The sequence below is a fragment of the Grus americana genome, chromosome 6, assembly GCF_028858705.1.
Source record: "Grus americana isolate bGruAme1 chromosome 6, bGruAme1.mat, whole genome shotgun sequence".
NCBI classification, from domain to species: domain Eukaryota; kingdom Metazoa; phylum Chordata; class Aves; order Gruiformes; family Gruidae; genus Grus; species Grus americana.
Genome location: NC_072857.1, coordinates 26,087,814 through 26,107,797, shown reverse-complemented (window position 1 = coordinate 26,107,797; position 19,984 = coordinate 26,087,814). Strand labels below are relative to the sequence as shown.

General features: G+C 41.5%; 1 protein-coding gene across 1 annotated transcript in view; it reads left to right on the top strand.

Moving 5' to 3' along the window:
* Positions 1-19,984, top strand: part of TTN (titin) — a 243,157-nt gene that overhangs the window by 63,156 nt on the left and 160,017 nt on the right. The window contains exons 64-96 of the mRNA XM_054830237.1: positions 87-374; positions 562-840; positions 1,048-1,329; positions 1,929-2,207; positions 2,316-2,597; positions 3,129-3,407; positions 3,531-3,818; positions 4,023-4,301; positions 4,403-4,681; positions 4,784-5,062; positions 5,170-5,457; positions 5,590-5,877; positions 6,755-7,036; positions 7,785-8,063; positions 8,182-8,463; positions 8,607-8,885; positions 9,013-9,300; positions 9,533-9,811; positions 9,922-10,200; positions 10,278-10,556; positions 10,707-10,994; positions 11,152-11,439; positions 14,143-14,424; positions 14,691-14,969; positions 15,080-15,361; positions 15,451-15,729; positions 16,225-16,512; positions 16,653-16,931; positions 17,017-17,295; positions 17,394-17,672; positions 18,198-18,485; positions 18,640-18,927; positions 19,424-19,714. Coding sequence (XP_054686212.1) covers positions 87-374; positions 562-840; positions 1,048-1,329; positions 1,929-2,207; positions 2,316-2,597; positions 3,129-3,407; positions 3,531-3,818; positions 4,023-4,301; positions 4,403-4,681; positions 4,784-5,062; positions 5,170-5,457; positions 5,590-5,877; positions 6,755-7,036; positions 7,785-8,063; positions 8,182-8,463; positions 8,607-8,885; positions 9,013-9,300; positions 9,533-9,811; positions 9,922-10,200; positions 10,278-10,556; positions 10,707-10,994; positions 11,152-11,439; positions 14,143-14,424; positions 14,691-14,969; positions 15,080-15,361; positions 15,451-15,729; positions 16,225-16,512; positions 16,653-16,931; positions 17,017-17,295; positions 17,394-17,672; positions 18,198-18,485; positions 18,640-18,927; positions 19,424-19,714 — 9,327 coding nt within the window. The remainder of the gene's footprint in view (positions 1-86; positions 375-561; positions 841-1,047; positions 1,330-1,928; positions 2,208-2,315; positions 2,598-3,128; positions 3,408-3,530; positions 3,819-4,022; positions 4,302-4,402; positions 4,682-4,783; positions 5,063-5,169; positions 5,458-5,589; positions 5,878-6,754; positions 7,037-7,784; positions 8,064-8,181; positions 8,464-8,606; positions 8,886-9,012; positions 9,301-9,532; positions 9,812-9,921; positions 10,201-10,277; positions 10,557-10,706; positions 10,995-11,151; positions 11,440-14,142; positions 14,425-14,690; positions 14,970-15,079; positions 15,362-15,450; positions 15,730-16,224; positions 16,513-16,652; positions 16,932-17,016; positions 17,296-17,393; positions 17,673-18,197; positions 18,486-18,639; positions 18,928-19,423; positions 19,715-19,984) is intronic.

Sequence of the window (19,984 nt, the reverse complement as noted above, 5' to 3'; positions counted from 1 at the left end):
GGGGAATGACAACATAATAATCTCTGTTTGTGGAAGATAGGCAAGAAGGTAACCAGTGTGTTTTTGCCATTTTTTGTGTTGGGCAGATCAATCAATTCCTCCTGCATTTATCAAAAAGCTAACCAAAAAGGATGCTGTTCTGGGATCTTCTATCCAAATGGAGTGCAAAGTTTCTGGGTCACTCCCTATTACTGCAAAATGGTTTAAGGATGGAAAAGAGATAACTGACAGTGCAAAATATAGAAGCCTGTGCCATGAGAACACTATGTCACTCGAGATTGCTAATCTAGAGCTGGCAGACAGTGCAAATTACACATGCAGTGTCTCTAATGTTGCTGGGAACGATTCTTGCAGTGCTGTCCTGACTGTGAAAGGTTTGAAACTCTTTTACTACTTCTTATTTGTGATAGATGCTGGGAAAATACCATAAATCTTATGCTAACATAACACTCTTATACCTCTTAATGCTGAAAACTTGGTGTCCATACTTACCTCACTAATTTTCTTCATTCTTAGACATTTCTGATGTAACTGAGTATTTCTTTTTCTTAAAAACTGCAGAGCCACCAAGCTTCTTAGTAAAACCTGAAAGCCAGCAAGCCATCCCAGATTCCACAGTGGAGTTTAAGGCCACACTGAAAGGAACACCACCCTTTACTGTAAAGTGGTTCAAAGAAGACTTAGAACTTGTATCTGGTCCAACTTGTTTCATTGGGATTGAAGGGTCAACGGGGTTCTTAACCCTCTATTCGGTGGATACTTCTAGGAGTGGGCACTACACTTGCCACGTTTCAAATGATGTTGGCAGTGACTCTTGCACTACAACATTGATGGTAACAGGTGTGCACTCTTTCTTGTTGTGTTGCAGTCTTTTCATGTATTTCTTTTCTTTCCTTTCTGCCTAGCCCACCTCAGTGAACTTTGATACATTGCCAAGTGACTTCCCTAACCTGTGTTTGCAACACACAGTTATTTAGCTCTTTTACCTCCTCTTTTCTGTCCAGTATTAATTCAGATCTTCCTGACCCCACTTTTCTGGTTTTTTAGAACCACCCAAGTTTGCTAAGAAGCTAGAGGCGGCAAAAGTAGTCAAGCAGGGTGACTCAGCCCGGCTTGAGTGCAAAGTAAGTGGATCTCCAGAGATGAAAGTAGTGTGGTTCAGAAATGACCATGAAATTGTTGCCAGTGAAAAATTCCGGACATCATTTATTGACTCCGTGGCCGTGCTTGAAATGAATCATCTCAGTACTGATGAGAGCGGTGACTACATCTGTGAAGCTCACAACCCCGCCGGGAAGGCCAGCTGTAGCACCAAAGTCACAGTAAAAGGTTAGCTGTCCTCTTGTTCTCTGACTACATCCTATTTTCCCCTAGTGGTTTTATACCTTGGAAATCCACAGGAACATGAGATTCATTTCTTATTTCAGGACTACCTTTTTCTTCATGTCGTGTTCATTTCTTGATGCTCCCTCACCCCCACTGCCAGGGCCTGAACAAGAGAGATGTTGTTCTTAATGCAGATGGATCCTAAGCTAGGTGTTCCCCAGTCCTATGATTGTCAACATCCAAGACAGACCATAGTGGGAATTGTTATATCAAGGAGCTGAAATATGAAGAAAAAGAACAGACCCAAACTGATCAGTGTCAGTTTCATGTCCTGTGTTTGAGACTACCACCAGCTAAATAAATCCCATACCCTCTGTGCCAAGGGTCACCCCCCTCATTCCCTTTCCTACAGAGGAGCTAAGAGTTCTGAATGCTCACCTACCTGCAAGATCATTTCATAATGTGCCCAGAAAATGAGAAAAGTCCTTGCCCATTCTGTTGATTTTCTCAGCAGTCTCATTGTGTAGAAGTTGGTATCAGTAAACTGTTGGTCAAATAGTTCCAGACTCCTTTCTAAAAATGTTCCTTTCTTCCCTTGTTAGAACCTCCTGTCTTTAGCAGGAAGCCATCTCCAGTAGACATGCTCAAAGGAACTGAGGTTACCCTGGAATGTGAGATTTCAGGAACACCACCATTTGATGTTACCTGGTACAAAGACAGGAGACAAATCCGCAGTAGTAAGAAGTATAAGGTTACAGCCAAAAACTACCATACAAGCATTCACATTCTTAATGTTGAAGCTGCAGATGTTGGTGAATATCAGTGCAAAGCACGGAATGACGTAGGAAGTGACACTTGTTTCTGCACTGTGAAGCTGAAAGGTAAAGTATTGGCACATATGCCTTCTGCAATGCTCCCAATGACACTGCATTGCTCTTCTTTACATAGACACTGTGAGTATTTAGTATAACTGCATATTTCCTCTTCAGAACCACCAAAATTCTTGACTAAGATAAACAGCATGACTGTTGTGGTTGGTGAACCAGTAGAATTACAAGCAAGAGTGGAGGGCTCCCGGCCGATTTCTGTGCAGTGGCTTAAAGACAAAGAGGAAATTATCAGAGAAAGTGAAAACACGAAGATCACGTTTATGGAAAATATTGCAACTTTACAACTTGTGCGCACAGAGACCAGCAATGCCGGAAAATACATCTGTCAGATCAGAAATGATGCTGGAAGTCGCGAGTGCATGGCTACCTTAACTATTCTAGGTTGGTAAAAAGCACAAGTTTATAACAGATTTTTATAAAGTTAGGAACTTGGCTATTTAATGTGAGCTCTATGCTTTGCTTATGCCCTTGAGTTCAAAACAATCAAAACAGAGAATCCTTGTGTCCTCAACAAGCAGTAGTCAAGTTCTTTGTTTCCAGTTGTCCAGAGGTAGGGGTGAAAGGAACCACAGGCCTCAATATTGTGATGGAATCCAATTGACTTGATTTCTAAGTCAATCTAAGTCTAAGATTTCTTTTCTGCTTATGCCTGCTTGGAGAGGGACATAAAGTTGCATTTCTCTCCTAGGAGTTCAAAAATATTTTTACTTCATTTTGGAGAACATCTGAAATCTCCAGTTCAGAGCAGAATTAAGGGTGGAAAAACCAGAGCTGAAAAAATTCCCCAGCCCAACAAACTGAGATATCCTGACTAGCAAATGCGTGAGCCCCATCTTATAGTGCTGTAATACTTATAGCTAGTACTAATCAAATCCTGTTTTCACCATACATATTACCCATCTCTCCTTCCAGAGCCTGCAGTCATTGTAGAGAAAGCAGAGCCGATGAGAGTTACTATAGGAGACGCCTGTACTTTGGAGTGCAAAGTGGCAGGCACACCAGAGCTTTCCACTGGGTGGTTCAAGGATGGCAAAGAGCTGACCAGCAGCCAAAAATACAGAATTACTTTCCTCAATAAAGTATCTACACTTAAAATTATGGATGCAGAGAAGGAAGATGGTGGATTGTACACTTTTGCAGTGCAGAACGACGTGGGGAAAAGCAGTTGCACAGCATCAGTTGATGTTTTAGGTTGGTTGGGTTGCTTGTCTTCTATCTTGCAAAAACTTTCTTTCAGTCATATTCTCTCTCCTTTCTTCCATTCCTTCCCTTCTTTTCTCTCTAACCATGGATTTATTATGTTTTCTTATGCAGATCGAATCATTCCTCCTTCTTTCACGAGAAAACTAAAGGATACCCCTTGTGTCCTGGGTTCCTCAGCATTGCTGGAATGCAAAGTGTCGGGTTCACCGCCCATTTCTGTTGCCTGGTTCCAAAATGGAATTAAGTTAGTTAATGGGGAAAAACATCAAATCTCCTTTTCAGATAACCTATGTATTTTAGAAGTGAATTCACTGAGCGACTCAGATACTGGAACTTACACCTGCAAAGCTACAAACGTAGCTGGTTCAGATGAATGCAGTGCTGTATTGACCGTACAAGGTCAGTATATGATGGTCAGGAAGCTCTCCGAGCAATTCTTTTCTCTTTCTCTCTTGAAATTGCCTATGGGCTTTTGTAAGTATACTTGGGGGAAATTATTGACTGGAAAATAAAGATTTTGTTCTTTATCTTTAGTAGGTATGTGGAAATGCCAGGGTTATGCTGTAGCAACCTGTCTTATCTCTTTTTCTCTTGTGTGTTTAGAACCACCTTCCTTTGAGAGGACACCAGAGCCTCTGGATGTCTTACCAGGCACAAGCATCACTTTTACATGTGTTATCAGAGGAACCCCTCCTTTTAAGGTGAACTGGTTTAGAGGGGCAAATGAGCTTGTGCCAGGAGACAAATGCAATATCTACTTGGAGGACTCCATTGTGGAACTTGAATTATTTGATGTAACTCCTCTCCAAAGCGGAGAGTACACTTGTCTAGTGACTAATGATGCTGGCAGGGCGAATTGTACAACACACCTTACAGTAAAAGGTTTGTAAAGATTGTGTCTCTCTATATACTTTAAAATATTGTTTACTTCCCTCCATTTGTCCTGCTGTGCTCAACATTTGTGACTTCTTACCCTTCACTAGAGCCGGCTGTCTTTGTGAAGAAACTGAGTGATCAGTATGTGGAGCCTGGCAAGCCCATTATCCTGGAAGGCACTTACACAGGCAGCCTGCCCATCTCTGTGACATGGAAAAAGAATGGCTACACCATCACTCAATCTCAGAAGTGTAGCATCACCACCACAGAGAAATCCTGCATCCTGGAAATACTTGACAGTACCAAAGAAGATGCAGGAGAATACACTTGCCATGTTGAAAATGAGGCAGGAAGAGATGTTTGTGAGGCTGTAGTCTCTACACTAGGTGTGTGCTCCCATTGCTTCTTTTTCTTGCCTGTTCTTTCAAGCGTATGCTTTCCAAGGCCTGACACTGTAATGAGCCTATCTAATTGCTTCTTTTTTTTAGAACCTCCCTATTTTGTTACACACTTGGAACCTCTTGAGGTGTCAGTTGGGGATTATACAACATTGCAATGCCGCGTTGCTGGAACACCAGAAATCACTGTGTCTTGGTACAAAGGTGATACAAAACTCAGGTCTACTCCTGAGTACAAAGTGTTCTTTAAAGACAACGTTGCTACACTTATTTTCAACAAAGTGGTTAGCAATGACAGCGGAGAATATATCTGCAAGGCAGAAAACAGTGTAGGAACTGCATCTACAAAGGCTCTCTTAACAGTTCAAGGTGATGATTTTATATTAGCTTGCTACAAATTTTTTTGCTCTTGCAAAACTAAAAAAAAATAAAAATGCTTCCTGGGGCATATTTACCTTTTACTTGCTTTCTTCTAGAGCGCAAACGACCACCCTCCTTTGCAAGAAAATTAAAGGACATCGAGCACCCTGTGGGTTTACCCCTTAAATTTGTGTGTCGGCTCAATGGCTCAGAACCCATTACTGTGACTTGGCATAAAGATGGTGTGCTGCTAAGCGATGACCACAATGTGCAAACATCCTTTGTAGACAATGTTGCAGTGCTGCAACTGGTGCGAACTGAAATGAATCATACCGGGCAGTACTCCTGCACAGCCACCAATGCTGTGGGCACTGCCACCTCAAGTGCTAGACTCACAGTGGCAGGTGTGTTGACTTACAAAACTTTTGCCTGGATCACAGGCTCCCACTTCCCATTTCATGCATGCAATGGTATCTATGTGTTGGATTAGCTTTCTCATGAGGTATGAGTATTACACTGTTTTCTTGTGTTTCTAGAACCCAAGCAAGCACCTGTCTTTGACACCAAACCAGAATCTATTGATGTACCTTTTGGAGAAAGTGCTGACTTTGAATGCCATGTTACTGGAGCCCAGCCAATACACATCACCTGGTCCAAGGATGGTCGGGAGATCCGAACTGGAGGAAACTTCAATATTACGTTTGTAGCCAACATAGCTCACCTTCGAGTGCTCAGAGTGGGAAAAGGAGACTCTGGCCAATATACTTGCCAAGCTAGTAATGAAGCTGGTAAAGACTTTTGCTCAGCCCAACTCAGTGTCAAAGGTATTAAGTGTGTGTTCTTTTTCTTGGGTAAAGAGAGCTCTTTGTTACTGAGTCTAATCTTCCACCCTTTCCAGTTTGGAAATGTACAGAAAGTAGCTTTCCAGAAAGCAAACATATACCATGTGGTGACCTTCTCCTATCATACTGCATGACAGTAGAAGCCTCGTGTGCCTGCAAAATCTCCAAGGGGAAAGATCCCCTTGTGAAGCTGTTTGTATGGAGAGTTGCATTCACTCTGCTTTTTACTTTGTCATTAATGCTTAAACTACAGTCACAGTGGTATTCATACATAGCAATTACTATATGGAAAGCGGTGATACAGTAAATACAACTACCTTGCATTTTAGGCCAGCATTGGTGACTCCTTCAAATTTGCTAAAGATTTCAATTGCAGTTCTGAATTGCTGATTTAATTTAAACTATAAATCACGTAAGTTCTTCATGCAGAAATATGCTTTAAAGATATGTAAGCAAGTGAAACTATCCCTACCGTGTTTCTGCTGCTCCTGGGGTGAAGGGCTTGTCAAATCTTTCATGCTGGCCTGGGAATATTTTCGCCCCTCAAAGGTAACAGCAAAATTTCGCTTGGGTGGAGTAATCGTCCTTCGTGTGGTTTTTTTACAGCTCCAACTGTCAGACACAGCAGGCTCCAGAGTTGGCAGAACATAGTTTTAGTTGTTGTCTTTGTGTTCTTTTCTCCATCTTGCTTCTTTCCTTGAGGGGAAACTCTGGTTGGTGATACAGCCAGCTGCTGTAGCAAGCTTACTTTGTTGTGCCCCAATACTCTTGTGTTCCCCATAACTCTTGCTCAGCACTGTAGATTTCACATGGCAAACAGGTGTACCGTCACTCTTTACGTACTTATTCTGTTCTGCAGAACCTCCCAAGTTCCTCAAGAAGCCTGAAGCTTTGCGGTTCGTGAAGCAGGGGGACACAGTTCAACTTGAATGTAAAATCAGTGGCACACCAGAGATCAGAACCGTGTGGTACAAAAATGATCAGGCACTCCAGACAAGCGACAGGTTCCACATGTCCTTCATAGATTCCGTGGCGATGCTAACCATCTTGGGTGCCAACACTGAAGATGCCGGCGATTACATATGTGAAGCCCATAACTCTGCTGGCACAGCCAGCTGCAGCACATCAGTCACAGTGAAAGGTTAGCAGCATGGCTCTGCACACCACCAGAATCCCTGGCTTCTGGGGGGGAGCTCCCAGCTGCACATCCCCCTGGAGAGGGAGCTGCTGCTATGGCAGTTGGTAGCTGCTGGGGCAGTGTCTCTCCAGCTGCTCTCACATGCAAAGGCTGCTGTGTTTAAGCAGCGGAGACCAGGCAGCAAAAAGTGGTGGGTGTTCACTGTGCAGCCATTCCCTTGTTTGCCCATTTAAGTCAATTGCAAGCTGAATAAGGCAAGCTTGTCAGTTCACAAGGGAAGCATGGGCTAGATGAGCCATGGTGAGGGAGCTGGGCATACATTGCAACTCTCCCTCTGCTTCCTCTTTATACACAGTAACCCTGGCAGGAATGAAATTTAAGACGGAAGAGGAGGCTGATGCTGAGCCTCGCTGATGGTAGCTTTTGTGACTGGAAACAGGCGGGGAAAGCCGGAATGTGGTCCTGGAGAGAGGGGAGAGTGGCTTTTGGGGAGGAGCACTGAGCACTGACTCCAAACAGGTGCAGAAGTGTCATATTTTCTGCCCTTGGGACTCTGAGTGCTGGGATGGCTTGCTGGGAGATGCCAGGGGCTCAACATTTTTTAGAGGTGAGGCCACATATTTGGAAGCTAAATATGGGTTTACAAGAATAAGTGTAGGGCCCCTTCCTGAATACGTTGCCTCCTGCTACTATCCAGAAACCCACCCAGGAAAGCAAGCTCACACATTATGATGTGATTCTTTTTTTATAGAACCACCTGTTTTTAGCAAGGTGCCGAGCCCTGTGGACACACTTAAAGGCTCAGATGTTATCCTCCAGTGTGAGATAGCAGGGACTCCACCCTTTGAGGTGGCTTGGTTCAAGGACCGGAGGCAGGTCAGGAGCAGCAAGAAGTTCAAGGTGACAGCAAAGCACTCCGTTGCCAGTCTTCATATTCTCAATCTGGAATCTCAAGATACTGGAGAATATCAATGCAAAGCTATGAATGAGGTGGGAAGTGACACTTGCACCTGCCCAGTGAAATTCAAAGGTTTGTATGCTAGACAATCAACAGCATCACTGCCTTCTTTTCTTGATCTCCTGGCTGTGCCTCTTCCAAACAGGCATGCATGATTAATCCTCCTCTGCCTCCTTGTTTTTGCCATCAGAACCCCCACGCTTTGCCAAGAAGCTGAGTGACATTGCAATCTTCGTTGGGGAGCCAACAGCCCTACAGGCAGTGGTGGAAGGATCCCCACCAATTTCTGTTGTCTGGCTCAAGGACAAGGGTGAAGTTATTAGGGAGAGTGAAAATGTCCAAATGTGGTTTATGGACAACATTGCAACTCTTGAGATTGCCAGCGCAGAGGGAGCTGATGTTGGGAAGTACATCTGCCAGATCAAAAATGACGCTGGCATGCGGGAGTGTTCTGCCTTTTTACAAGTCCTAGGTGGGTATAGCCTGCTTCACTGGTACTATATCTTACAGCTTGCACAACTGCCTCTACCAGCCTGTTTTCTGCTTATATCCTGTACTCACTGGTTTACGGGTAGATTTCCTGGTGACACACTGACCTCTCCGTTCCCATTTCAGAACCGGCAGTCATCTTAGAGAAGACCGAGCCGATCACAGTAATGGCTGGCAACTCTTTCACCTTGGAGTGCAAAGTAGGAGGAACACCCGAACTTGTCACTACATGGTATAAAGATGGCAGAGAACTAAGGAGCGGCCGCAAATACCAGATTACCTTTTTCAACAATATATCCACTTTGAAAGTCTTTTCTGCAGACGGGGGAGACAGGGGCTTGTATACTTTCGAGGTGCACAATGAGGTGGGGGAGAGCAGCTGCACTTCTTCAGTTGATGTTTCAGGTCAGCTTTATGTTTTTGTTGTTCACACTTGTCTTCTTTAAAGGAAGCTTTTTTATTTCTTCCCCTCTCCTTTCCCCTAAAAACACCCAACAATTTTCTTCCTATTTTTCTGCCCTGTCCTACTTAGATCGTCTTGTTCCTCCTTCATTCTCAAGAAAGCTAAAGGAAACAAATGGGGTGCTGGGATCCTCTGTGCTTCTGGAGTGCAAAGTGTCTGGCACATCCCCCATATCTGTGGCATGGTTTCAGGATGGGAATGAGATTGTTAGTGGAGAAAAATATGAAATCTCATTCTTGGATAACGTTTGTGCTTTGAAGCTGAATGCCCTGGATGTCACAGATACAGGGCCATATACCTGTGTGGCAGCCAATGTGGCAGGATCTGATGAATGCAGTGCCTTCTTGACTGTACAAGGTCAGTAGAAGGATATTACAGCCCCTTCAACAAAATTCTTCTTCCCTCTTCTATTTCTTCCCTCTGGTTTTCCATGTTGTTTTTTTCTTTTTTCTTTTTTTTTCTTTTCTATTTTCTCCCTCTTTCTTTTATTTTTTTTTTTTTTGACTCAAACCAGCTCCAGTTTTCCTCCCCCACAGAGAGTCTCCTATTAACATCTTTCTCCCTCTTCACTTCTTTGCATGACCCTTAGAACCGCCTTCTTTTGTGAAGACACCTGATCCCCAGGAAGTTTTGCCTGGATCAAGTGTGACATTCACTAGCTACATCAAGGGCAGTACTCCCTTCAAAGTGACCTGGTTCAGAGGCATCAGGGAGCTAGTGGCGGACAGCAACTGCTCCATCTCTCTGGATGAGTCTGTGGCACAGCTGCAGCTGTACAACGTGGAGCCAGGCCACAGCGGGGACTATGCCTGTGTGGTCACAAATGATGCTGGCAGTGCCTCATGCACCACCCAACTCTTTGTGAAAGGTGTGTTCATATATGTGTGTGTGTGTGTATGCACAGGTGTCTCACTTCACACTCTGCCTGCAGCCCTGCCACATCTGTCCCTCTCACTATTGATCTATGCCTCCCCACAGAGCCTGCAGTCTTTGTGAAGAAATTAAGTGATTTCAGTGTGGAGCAGGGGAAGTCTATTGTGCTGGAAAGCAGCTACACAGGCACCCCTCCTATCTCTGTCACCTGGAAAAGAAACGGCATGGCCATTGCTCAGTCTCCACGCTGCAGTGTTACAGCTACTGACAAATCTGGCATTCTTGAAATCTTCAACAGCACCAAGAGTGATGAAGGCGAATACACCTGTGAGGTGGCAAATGAGGCAGGAGGGGATGTTTGCCACAGCCTTGTGTCCATCTTAGGTACACATTACCCCTGGTCCCTCTAAGGTACCCCAGTGATGCTCTGTCTCTGCTCACCATGCTTTCTCCTTCCCTAGAACCACCCTATTTTGTCACACACTTGGACCGTGTGGAGGTGAAGATTGGTGAGCCCTTGATCTTAAAATGCCAGATTGCTGGTGCGCCAGAAATTAAAGTGTCCTGGTACAAAGATGACACCAAGCTCAGATCAACACAGGCCTACAAAATGCACTTCAAGAATAATGTGGCAACGCTGGCATTCTCCAGTGTGGAGGACAGTGACATTGGAGAATATATCTGCAAAGCAGAAAACAGTGTTGGCTTCGCCACCTCCACAGCTTTGCTTGTTGTTAAAGGTGATGGGCCAAGGGCCACTCTTTCCTGGGGTAGTTTGTAGGAACTCTTTGTTGCCTACAGAAAGGGGTTCTTATTAATTTCAGATTTAATTAATTCTAGATTGACAGGGTGACTTCCTACTTATAGTGGTAATTATTATTGTTTTGCAGAACGTCAACTTCCACCCACATTCACCAGAAAACTGAAAGATATTCAGGAGGCAGTTGGTGCCCCAGTGACATTTGATTGCCGCATAACTGGCTCAGAGCCTATCCAGGTGTCTTGGTACAAGGATGGGGTTCTCTTAAGCGATTCTGATAACGTGCAGTCAGCCTTCTTAAATAATGTTGCGACTTTCCAGATCTTGCAAACTAGTATGGCTTACTGTGGCCAATATACTTGCTCAGCCCAAAACGCTCTGGGGACTGCATCTTCCAGTGCCAAACTTCTCCTCACAGGTTTGTAGCTCACACTTAAACAAAGATCTTTTGTATGTCTTTGCTCTTTTATTTCTTCACCCTTTTTCCCACTCTACCCATTGTATGGGCACGGCATGGTTAGGTGTGTGGTGAGGAGAGTTTGGTGGTGAGCTCTTCCATGTTTTCTTCTTTGCAGAACATCTACAACCTCCCTTCTTTGATATCAAGCCAGTATCTATTGATGTGGCGGTTGGGGAAAGTGCAACCTTTAAGTGCCACGTGACTGGTTCTGCCCCCATGAGGATTACCTGGACCAGAGAAAACAGAGAGATCCGCCCAGGTGGCAACTACAAGATGACGCTGGTGGAAAACACGGCCAGCTTGACGGTCCTAAAAGTTGGTAAAGGGGATGCTGGACTCTACACATGTACTGCGAGCAACAGTGTTGGAAAGGACGCATGCGCAGCTCAGCTGGCTGTACAAGGTATTGCTGTGAGCTTTAGTGTTCATGAAGCTTTTCTTTGCAAGGCAAACACCCAGAAAACAAAGCCCTGAATACAGACATGTGTGAGACTAACAACCTTTACAAGAGGCTACACTGAGATGTCTTATAAATACTTATTCATCTTTCTTCTGGTCTGGTATAGTGCGTGACTTGTCTTATCAAAGGGAGTCTTTGAAACATTAACTCTGACTTAGTACCCTGTTGCGCCTTTATGAATGACCCTGTTGGCCAGCAAAATCTCTTGTTCTTAAAGTCTTTCTCCAGCACTGACATTCACTAAGTTGTCTAGGGGAGGGAAAGGTAACTTAGAAAAACTCAGTTCACTTATGAGACCTAAATGTATTTTTACTGGGTGTGCAGCTCCTGCAAGTAGTTTTACTCTTTCACAGACTGAAAACATTGAAAACTGCTGTTCTAGATAGCAAAATTGGAGGATCTGAGGGCAGACTTGGTAACAAAAATCCGTTTCACCAACACTTTGCTTCTCCACATAGTATGTCTATCTATCTTATACATTTCAATGATCTAAATTTATGACTGGATCAAACTGTCTTGGTACAAGTGACACTTGTATATTAGTTTAATTTCCTCAATGTAGGTGGGAACATTGGATTTATTTATAGCTGTTCCAGATATCTTATTCTTATTGATTTTATAAAAGAACAAATGTTAAATACACTACTTAAATTATTCATGAGTTCAAATGTTGCTGTTGATTTAGTGCTTCCCCCCCCCCCCGCATGAATTTGAGGGGAAGAAACAAAAAATATTTCAAGAGTAAATAGTATGACTTTTACTCTCTAAGACAAATAACAAAAGAAGCCAAACTACCACTAGAAAGGTTTTATAATAATTGCTTACCAAATGTATTATAGAAATCTAGATTATATTGTATCCATAAGGATTTTTCTTCATGGGGGTGGGAAGAGTGTGGCAAACTAAATTACCTGTGGATTCAGTGGCAGGTAGGGATGCTGTTGTTATGTAGCTTAACTTAGAAAAAGTATTGAAAGACTGTAGCAAGAAAGCTAATCTCTTTAAAAGATTTAAAACTTGTTTCCACCATAATCACAATTCTGTTTGTTATTAATGATAACATTACTAATAGGTTTATTAGACCAGAGTTACCATTCATAAAATGATCCCAACAGACCTTATTTATTCTCTTACTCTTCAATTCTTTATTCACTATTTACCCCCCTCTCCCCCCCCCCCCATTGTTATTTTCTGTTTTGATCCTGAACTGACATTGATGCTCACTTCAATCCTTCAGAATTTGTACACTTTCCCCAGGGCTGTAAAATAAATGATGTTCATTGTTTGTCAGCCAGTTTCTATAGAACTTGAAAGGGCAAGCTCTTTGTGTGCATTGATTTGCATGTGTTTAATTTGAGCACATGCTGTCTCATTTCTATGACACGCAGCCTATTGTTTGTAGAATTAAGATCTTTGTTCAACTGACCTTGCAAATCTCCCCGGATTTTATTAACTTTCCCACTTTAACAGCTAATGTTCCCAATCTGTAGTTTTAACAATTGCTTTAGGTTCTAGAAACTGCTTTACATTCTAAGTATAAACCTTACTAACTTGTACATCCTCATTTTTGGAAAGGAATGGAATTAGACTGACTACTCAGCAACTGTTAGTATGCAGATAGATAATCAACTCTTTGTCAAAGTGAAATCTGATTGCAAATCACTAAGATTCCAAGAGTCCTTGTGTTAGCAGTCCATCATTTCTATTTTTAGAAACTCTAAGGAAGTTTTGTTACTAACAACATAGGATGTTCTGCAAATGTTCTACAAGTTGAAGTAACCCACCATAAAACAGATATTCCTCCTACACTTTACAGATACACAAAGAGACGCTTCATCCTGTTTTGCAGAGAGATTTATTTGTTGTGCCCACATTACCACCTCTTGGTTTTACTAGTTATATCTTTGATCTATGAGTAGTCGGTCTTGTGATTCTGAATCATCCGTATGGTACTTTTGATGAAAAGGGTCAAACCTCCACTCCTTTCTCTCCTTACAGAACAAAATGTAACCATCTGGTTTACTTTTCAGCCACAGGACCTTTAACACCAATTTCTGTAATTCCAGCAATCTCATAATTCTTCCCAGCATGATGATTTTGAATCTCTTTTGTTTGCTACATAAGCTCCTTGACTTTTATTCCTTATATGCACCTCTACATTTGGCTTTGCAGTAAATGTGTGAGGGGTTATAATGCGATACATTTATTAACTATATCGTTTCTTAATGGCATTAAGATATAAAGCAGTTGCTATAATGCTCAGCATAAATGCTCTTCTTAATAATATTTCTTGGCTGAATAATTTTGATTCGTGCATTTCCATCAGGCATTTTCATTACATATTGCAAGAGGATATTACTTAAAGAAAACTACACACATCAGCTGATCTGTACTGAATAAATAGAAGAAGTAGTGTGGGACATAAGTAAGGAGAAATTAACTAAAATGCAGATAGAGAACTTGTTTGCTTCCTAATCTAGATTTTTGGACCAACTTGAAATAATCGAAAAAAAAAATTTCATAGCAATTGCAACATTAGAATGTTTGCACAAGTCCCCAAAGTTTACATTATCTGTTACATATTTCCCTGCTTATTCAAAGAATCAGTGCAGTTTAAAGCACCATCTCCCCTTTTTGGCTTTCTAGAACCACCAAGGTTTATTAAGAAACTAGACTCCTCAAGACTTGTGAAACAGCATGATTCCACTAAGTATGAATGCAAAATAGGTGGATCTCCAGAAATCAAAGTCACCTGGTACAAAGGTGAAACTGAGATCCATCCCGGTGAAAAATACAGAATGTCCTTTGTGGATTCGGTGGCAGTCATTGAAATGCACAACCTCAGTGTTGAAGACAGCGGTGACTACACTTGTGAAGCTCGGAATCCAGCGGGTAGTGCAAGCAACAGTACCTCACTGAAAGTAAAAGGTCAGAATCCCAGTTCTTTCCTTTTCCTTACCTTTCTATCTGTACAAGTCCTCCGTTGTGGAAAAGCTGTTAAATTCCACTTTCTTTAGTCAGAGAGGCCAAAACCTGTCTGAATAGGTGGCAAATCTCTTACCTGTTTGCTATGCTGTGGGAGATCTTATTTATGGTTTGTCTTTGTTGTTCAGCATCAGAAAGGCTACTTGAAGTCTATCCTCTTTAATCTCCTTTGCTCAAATAACACAAACTTTAACCCCTTTCTTTTTCAGCACCCCCCATTTTTACCAAGAAGCCCCATCCAGTCCAGACCTTGAAAGGGTCTGATATTCACATGGAATGTGAGCTTCAGGGCACTCCTCCATTCCAGATTTCGTGGTATAAAGACAAACGAGAAATTCGGAGCACCAAGAAGTATAAGGTCATGTCTGAGAACTACGTAGCTAGTATTCACATTCTTAATGTGGATACTGCAGATGTTGGTGAATATCACTGTAAAGCTGTAAATGATGTGGGAAGCGACTCCTGCACTGGCTCTGTAACACTAAGAGGTTTGTATAAAGATTGGCACCTTCTTGGCATTTCATTGTTCCTGTCATTCTCCTCCTACTTTTCCGCTCCTGGGGTGGTTATTTACTGTTAAATATCTTCTCTTAAATAGCACCACCAACCTTTGTGAAGAAGCTGAGCGATCTCACTGTCGTAGTTGGGGAGTCGATTGAACTGCAGGCTGCAGTAGAAGGATCACAACCCATTTCTGTTCTGTGGTTAAAAGACAGAGGGGAAATCATTAGAGAAAGCGATAATCTTTGGATCTCCTATTCAGAAAACATTGCAACTATGCGGATTGGAAATGCAGAACCAGCCAATGCTGGGAAATACATTTGTCAGATAAAAAATGATGCTGGAGTTCAGGAATGCTTTGCCACGCTGACAGTGCTAGGTTGGTAGCATGGGATAAAAAAACACAATGTGTTTTAAGATGCTTCAAAATTTCAATTTTTATGATACTAATAACTAATCTCATTGCAGAACCTGCAGTCATTATAGAGAAGCCAGGCCCAGTCAAAGTTACAGCTGGAGACTCTTGTACTCTGGAATGCATAGTAGACGGCACACCAGAGCTTACTGCTAGGTGGTTTAAGGATGGGAATGAACTGTCCACCGACCATAAATATAAAATCAGTTTCTTCAACAAAGTATCTGGGCTTAAGATCCTCAATGCAGGACTAGAAGACAGTGGAGAATATACTTTTGAGGTGAAAAACAATGTCGGTAAAAGCAGCTGCACAGCTTCAGTGCATGTTTCAGGTTAGTGGACTACTCTTTTTGAGCCACATCTGATCCTATAGTTCCTTTACAAAGCCTTCAGGTAGCAAACTGTTTCTCATGACTGGCAGTCTGAGAGACTCATTGGTTGTGTAATCTTAAGAGTACTTGGCATGTCGCTTTGAAAAAGCATCAAGACTAGATGCCTACCTAACCTCTGAGGGGCAGGAGTTGTTGCAAGGGCTTGATTTCTTCAGCTGTAATCTACACGTATTTCTTGGACAGCAGTACTGGTGCAATATTGTTGCTTATGAAGAAGAACGCAAAAATAAAAGCTGTCCCTCAAAAAGTGTGAATGAAAGCGCCAGCATATCCTTAACTATCAACTATCTATTTTTCAATGACTTAGGTGTGTAGGAGCAGATTGCTAAAGCAGATATATCAAAAGAAAGTTAACTGATTTTATTATGCATGGGGATCTTTCTGCATTTTAAGCTCCTGTATGGTAATTTTAATTTTTTTTTTTAACAAATGCAGATCGTATTATACCTCCTTCTTTCACAAGAAAACTGAAAGAAACATATGGTCAGCTGGGTTCTTCTGCTGTACTTGAGTGCAAAGTTTATGGGTCACCACCTATTCTGGTTTCCTGGTTTCATGATGGACAGGAGATTACCAGTGGAGACAAGTATCAGGCTACCCTTACAGACAATACCTGTTCTCTGAAAGTGAATGGACTTCAGGAATCTGATATGGGAACTTATTTGTGCACAGCTACTAATGTAGCTGGGTCTGATGAATGCAGCGCATTTTTGAGTGTTAGAGGTCAGTATCAATAAGAAGCCAGAGGGCACAAATGTATTTTTAAAAAGACTTCATTCTTTGCTTTGTTACCTATTTCTGATTGCTATGTTCTTCATCAGAAGTTCAAATGTACTTCTCCTCTGTTTTATTTGCATGCTTAGAACCACCGTCTTTTGTGAAGAAACCTGAACCACTGAATGTTTTATCTGGGGCAAACATAACCTTTACCAGTATCATAAAAGGCTCCTCTCCATTGGAAGTTAAATGGTTTAGAGGTAGCGTTGAGCTAGTGCCAGGGCACAGATGCAACATCACCTTGCAAGATTCAATTGCAGAACTGGAGCTGTTTGATGTACATCCGCTTCAGAGTGGAGACTACACCTGCCAGGTCTCTAATGAGGCAGGGAAGATTTCTTGCACAACACATCTTTTTGTCAAAGGTTTGTCCAGACTGCTGTTTCTTATGCTTCTAGAAATGATCTCTTGGCTTTATTTAATTTGTTTTCTTCCAATTGTTCATTATAGAACCAGCCAAATTTGTGAAGAAGGTGAACGATTTAAGTATAGAGAAAGGGAAAAATTTAGTCTTGGAATGCACGTATACGGGTACTCCACCAATTTCAGTGACATGGAAGAAAAATGGAGTAAAAATAACACACTCTGAAAAATGTAGCATCACTACTACAGAAACATCTGCCATACTGGAAATCCCTAGTAGCAAACTAGAAGATCAGGGGCAATATTCTTGTCATATTGAAAATGATTCTGGACAAGACAATTGTCATGGTACAATCACAATACTAGGTGCGTCAAGCCACCATCACTTCATTAAGTGTTATTTGAACTACTAATGGTCCTTGTGCAATACCTTTTTATGCTAATGGTGTATGTTTCTTCTTCAGAACCACCTTACTTCATTACACCCTTGGAGCCAGTGCAGGTGACTGTTGGGGATTCTGCATCCTTACAGTGCCAGGTTGCTGGAACACCAGAAATGATTGTATCATGGTACAAAGGCGATACAAAGCTGAGAGGAACTGCTACTGTGAAAATGCACTTTAAGAACCAAGTTGCCACTCTGGTTTTCAGCCAGGTAGACAGTAGTGACAGTGGGGAGTACATCTGCAAAGTAGAAAACACTGTTGGGGAGGCTGCTTCATCATCTTTGCTGACAGTTCAAGGTGAATATTTAATTTGAAAAAAATAGGAAAATGGCCTATTTTTCTTAAGTATGCTTTGCTATTTTGAAAAACAAAGATTACCTTTTCCTTGTTAAACACTTTACTGTTTCGTGATGTGTAAGAGACCCTGTGGCACTGTCTTCTATTAACAAAGGCCTACTAGTAAAGCTAGTTGAAATATGTCTCTTACCGACCACAGCTCTTCTCTAGGGATACAAGCTTCTGCATCTTCCTTCCCCACTGAGGATATTGCTTTGGTTGTTTCCAGCATTAGCACTCCTGAGGGTTAAATAGGCTCACTGGGTATAAATGAGGGCAGAATGGTTATATGTTTTCCTGCAACTGTATGCACAGTGCTCTTTTCACATCAGGTTCCCAATAAATGATATGCTGAATAACATTTTTAATCAGAATTTATGAGCAAAAATCCAGCATACTCTATATTAGGCAGTGATTCTTGGTGAGTACAGCGATAGATACATATTTTCTGAAAGCCCTCACTGTGCAATACCTGTTTTCTTACAGAGCGTAAACTTCCTCCATCTTTTACACGAAAATTAAGAGATGTTCATGAAACTGTTGGTTTACCAGTTACATTTGATTGCTGCATTGCTGGTTCAGAACCCATTGAAGTATCTTGGTTTAAAGATGGTGTACGCGTAAAAGAAGACTACAATGTTCACACATCCTTCGTAGATAACGTAGCAACTCTCCAGATTTTGAAGACAGATAGGAGCCTTATTGGGCAATATACCTGCACAGCTACCAATGCAATTGGGACTGCTTCGTCTAGTGGCAGGCTTGTCCTTACAGGTCGGTGGGCTGTGTAATATTTAATGGAAATATCTTAAAACTCACTTTTGCTTTATATATGGATTTAATATTGTACAAATAATATTTATTTCACAGAGGTTTAAAGCAAATAGAGATTTTAAAGTGATGGGGTTTTATTTCTTTCACTCTTCAGAAGGGAAGACTCCTCCATTCTTTGACATCCCAATTACACCTGTGGATGGTATTATTGGAGAAAGTACTGACTTTGAGTGTCACATTACTGGAACACAGCCTATTAGAGTCACTTGGGCAAAAGATAACCAAGAGATTAGAACCGGAAGAAACTACCAGATCAGTTATGTAGACAACACAGCCCGCTTGACCATCTTGAGAGTTGACAGGGGAGACTCTGGAAAGTATACATGCTATGCTAGCAATGAAGTTGGAAAGGACTCTTGCACAGCTCAACTGACTGTTAAAGGTACTGAATAGATAATACATTGTGTGTACATTTTTCTTCCTTTAATTATAAAGGAAGTTAGCCTTATTGCTGCAACATAAATTTGAGGAAAAACTTTTGAGATATAGCTTGAAATTACCTATCTGGAGATACTCCCACTAACAACAACAGGAGGAGTAATGAAAGAATATTTTCTTTGCCCTAGTTTCTTTATAGGCTTCAACCTATTTCTTTCTTGAAAACTTGACAAAAATCTTGTTGTTTTTAAACAGCATTTGACTTAAATCAATGTAAGAGGAGGGTTTTTTCAAATAGGAAAATCAACTATGACAGTGACTTTAAAGGCAAGACACCTGCTGTTTATCTTGGCATGCTTTCACTTAGAAATAATATCCTGTTTGAATAAGAGCAAATATTAATTCCCCAATGTACAAATTTTTCTTGAAACATTCTCTTTAGAATTTTTCATTTCAGGTTTGATTCATAGAATTTTAATAATATGTTCTTTTTTTTCCAGAACGAAAAACTCCACCTACTTTTACTAAGAAACTATCTGAAGCAGTAGAAGAAACAGAAGGGAATGAACTTAAACTTGAGGGCCGTGTTTCCGGCTCTCAGCCTTTGACTGTTGCTTGGTATAAAAACAATCAGGAAGTTCATTCAAACCCTCATTGTGAAATATCTTTCAAAAACAATACCTTACTTTTGCATATAAAGAGCATAGAGCAATCAGATGCTGGTTTATATACCTGTAAAGTGTCCAATGAAGCAGGAACTGTGTTGTGTACATCATCTGTTGTTATCAGAGGTTAGTTGAAGTCTTATTTTTCTTTGTTTCTTACTTTTCTTTGTTGTATGTTAGCTGCAAATATACATCTTCTATCTTATGAGCTGGTTTTACTTACCTTAACAGCAGTAATTTGTCCTGAGATGGACAAGATAAAACTAAATTAAACCACAAAAATCAAGGAATTCTTTTAATTTTGTGATTTAACAATATTTTTCAGGGAGGGGCTTTTCTACTTTTTCACTATTTGCTACAACTGATCTAAACTGGACATTAAAATCTGTATGTGAC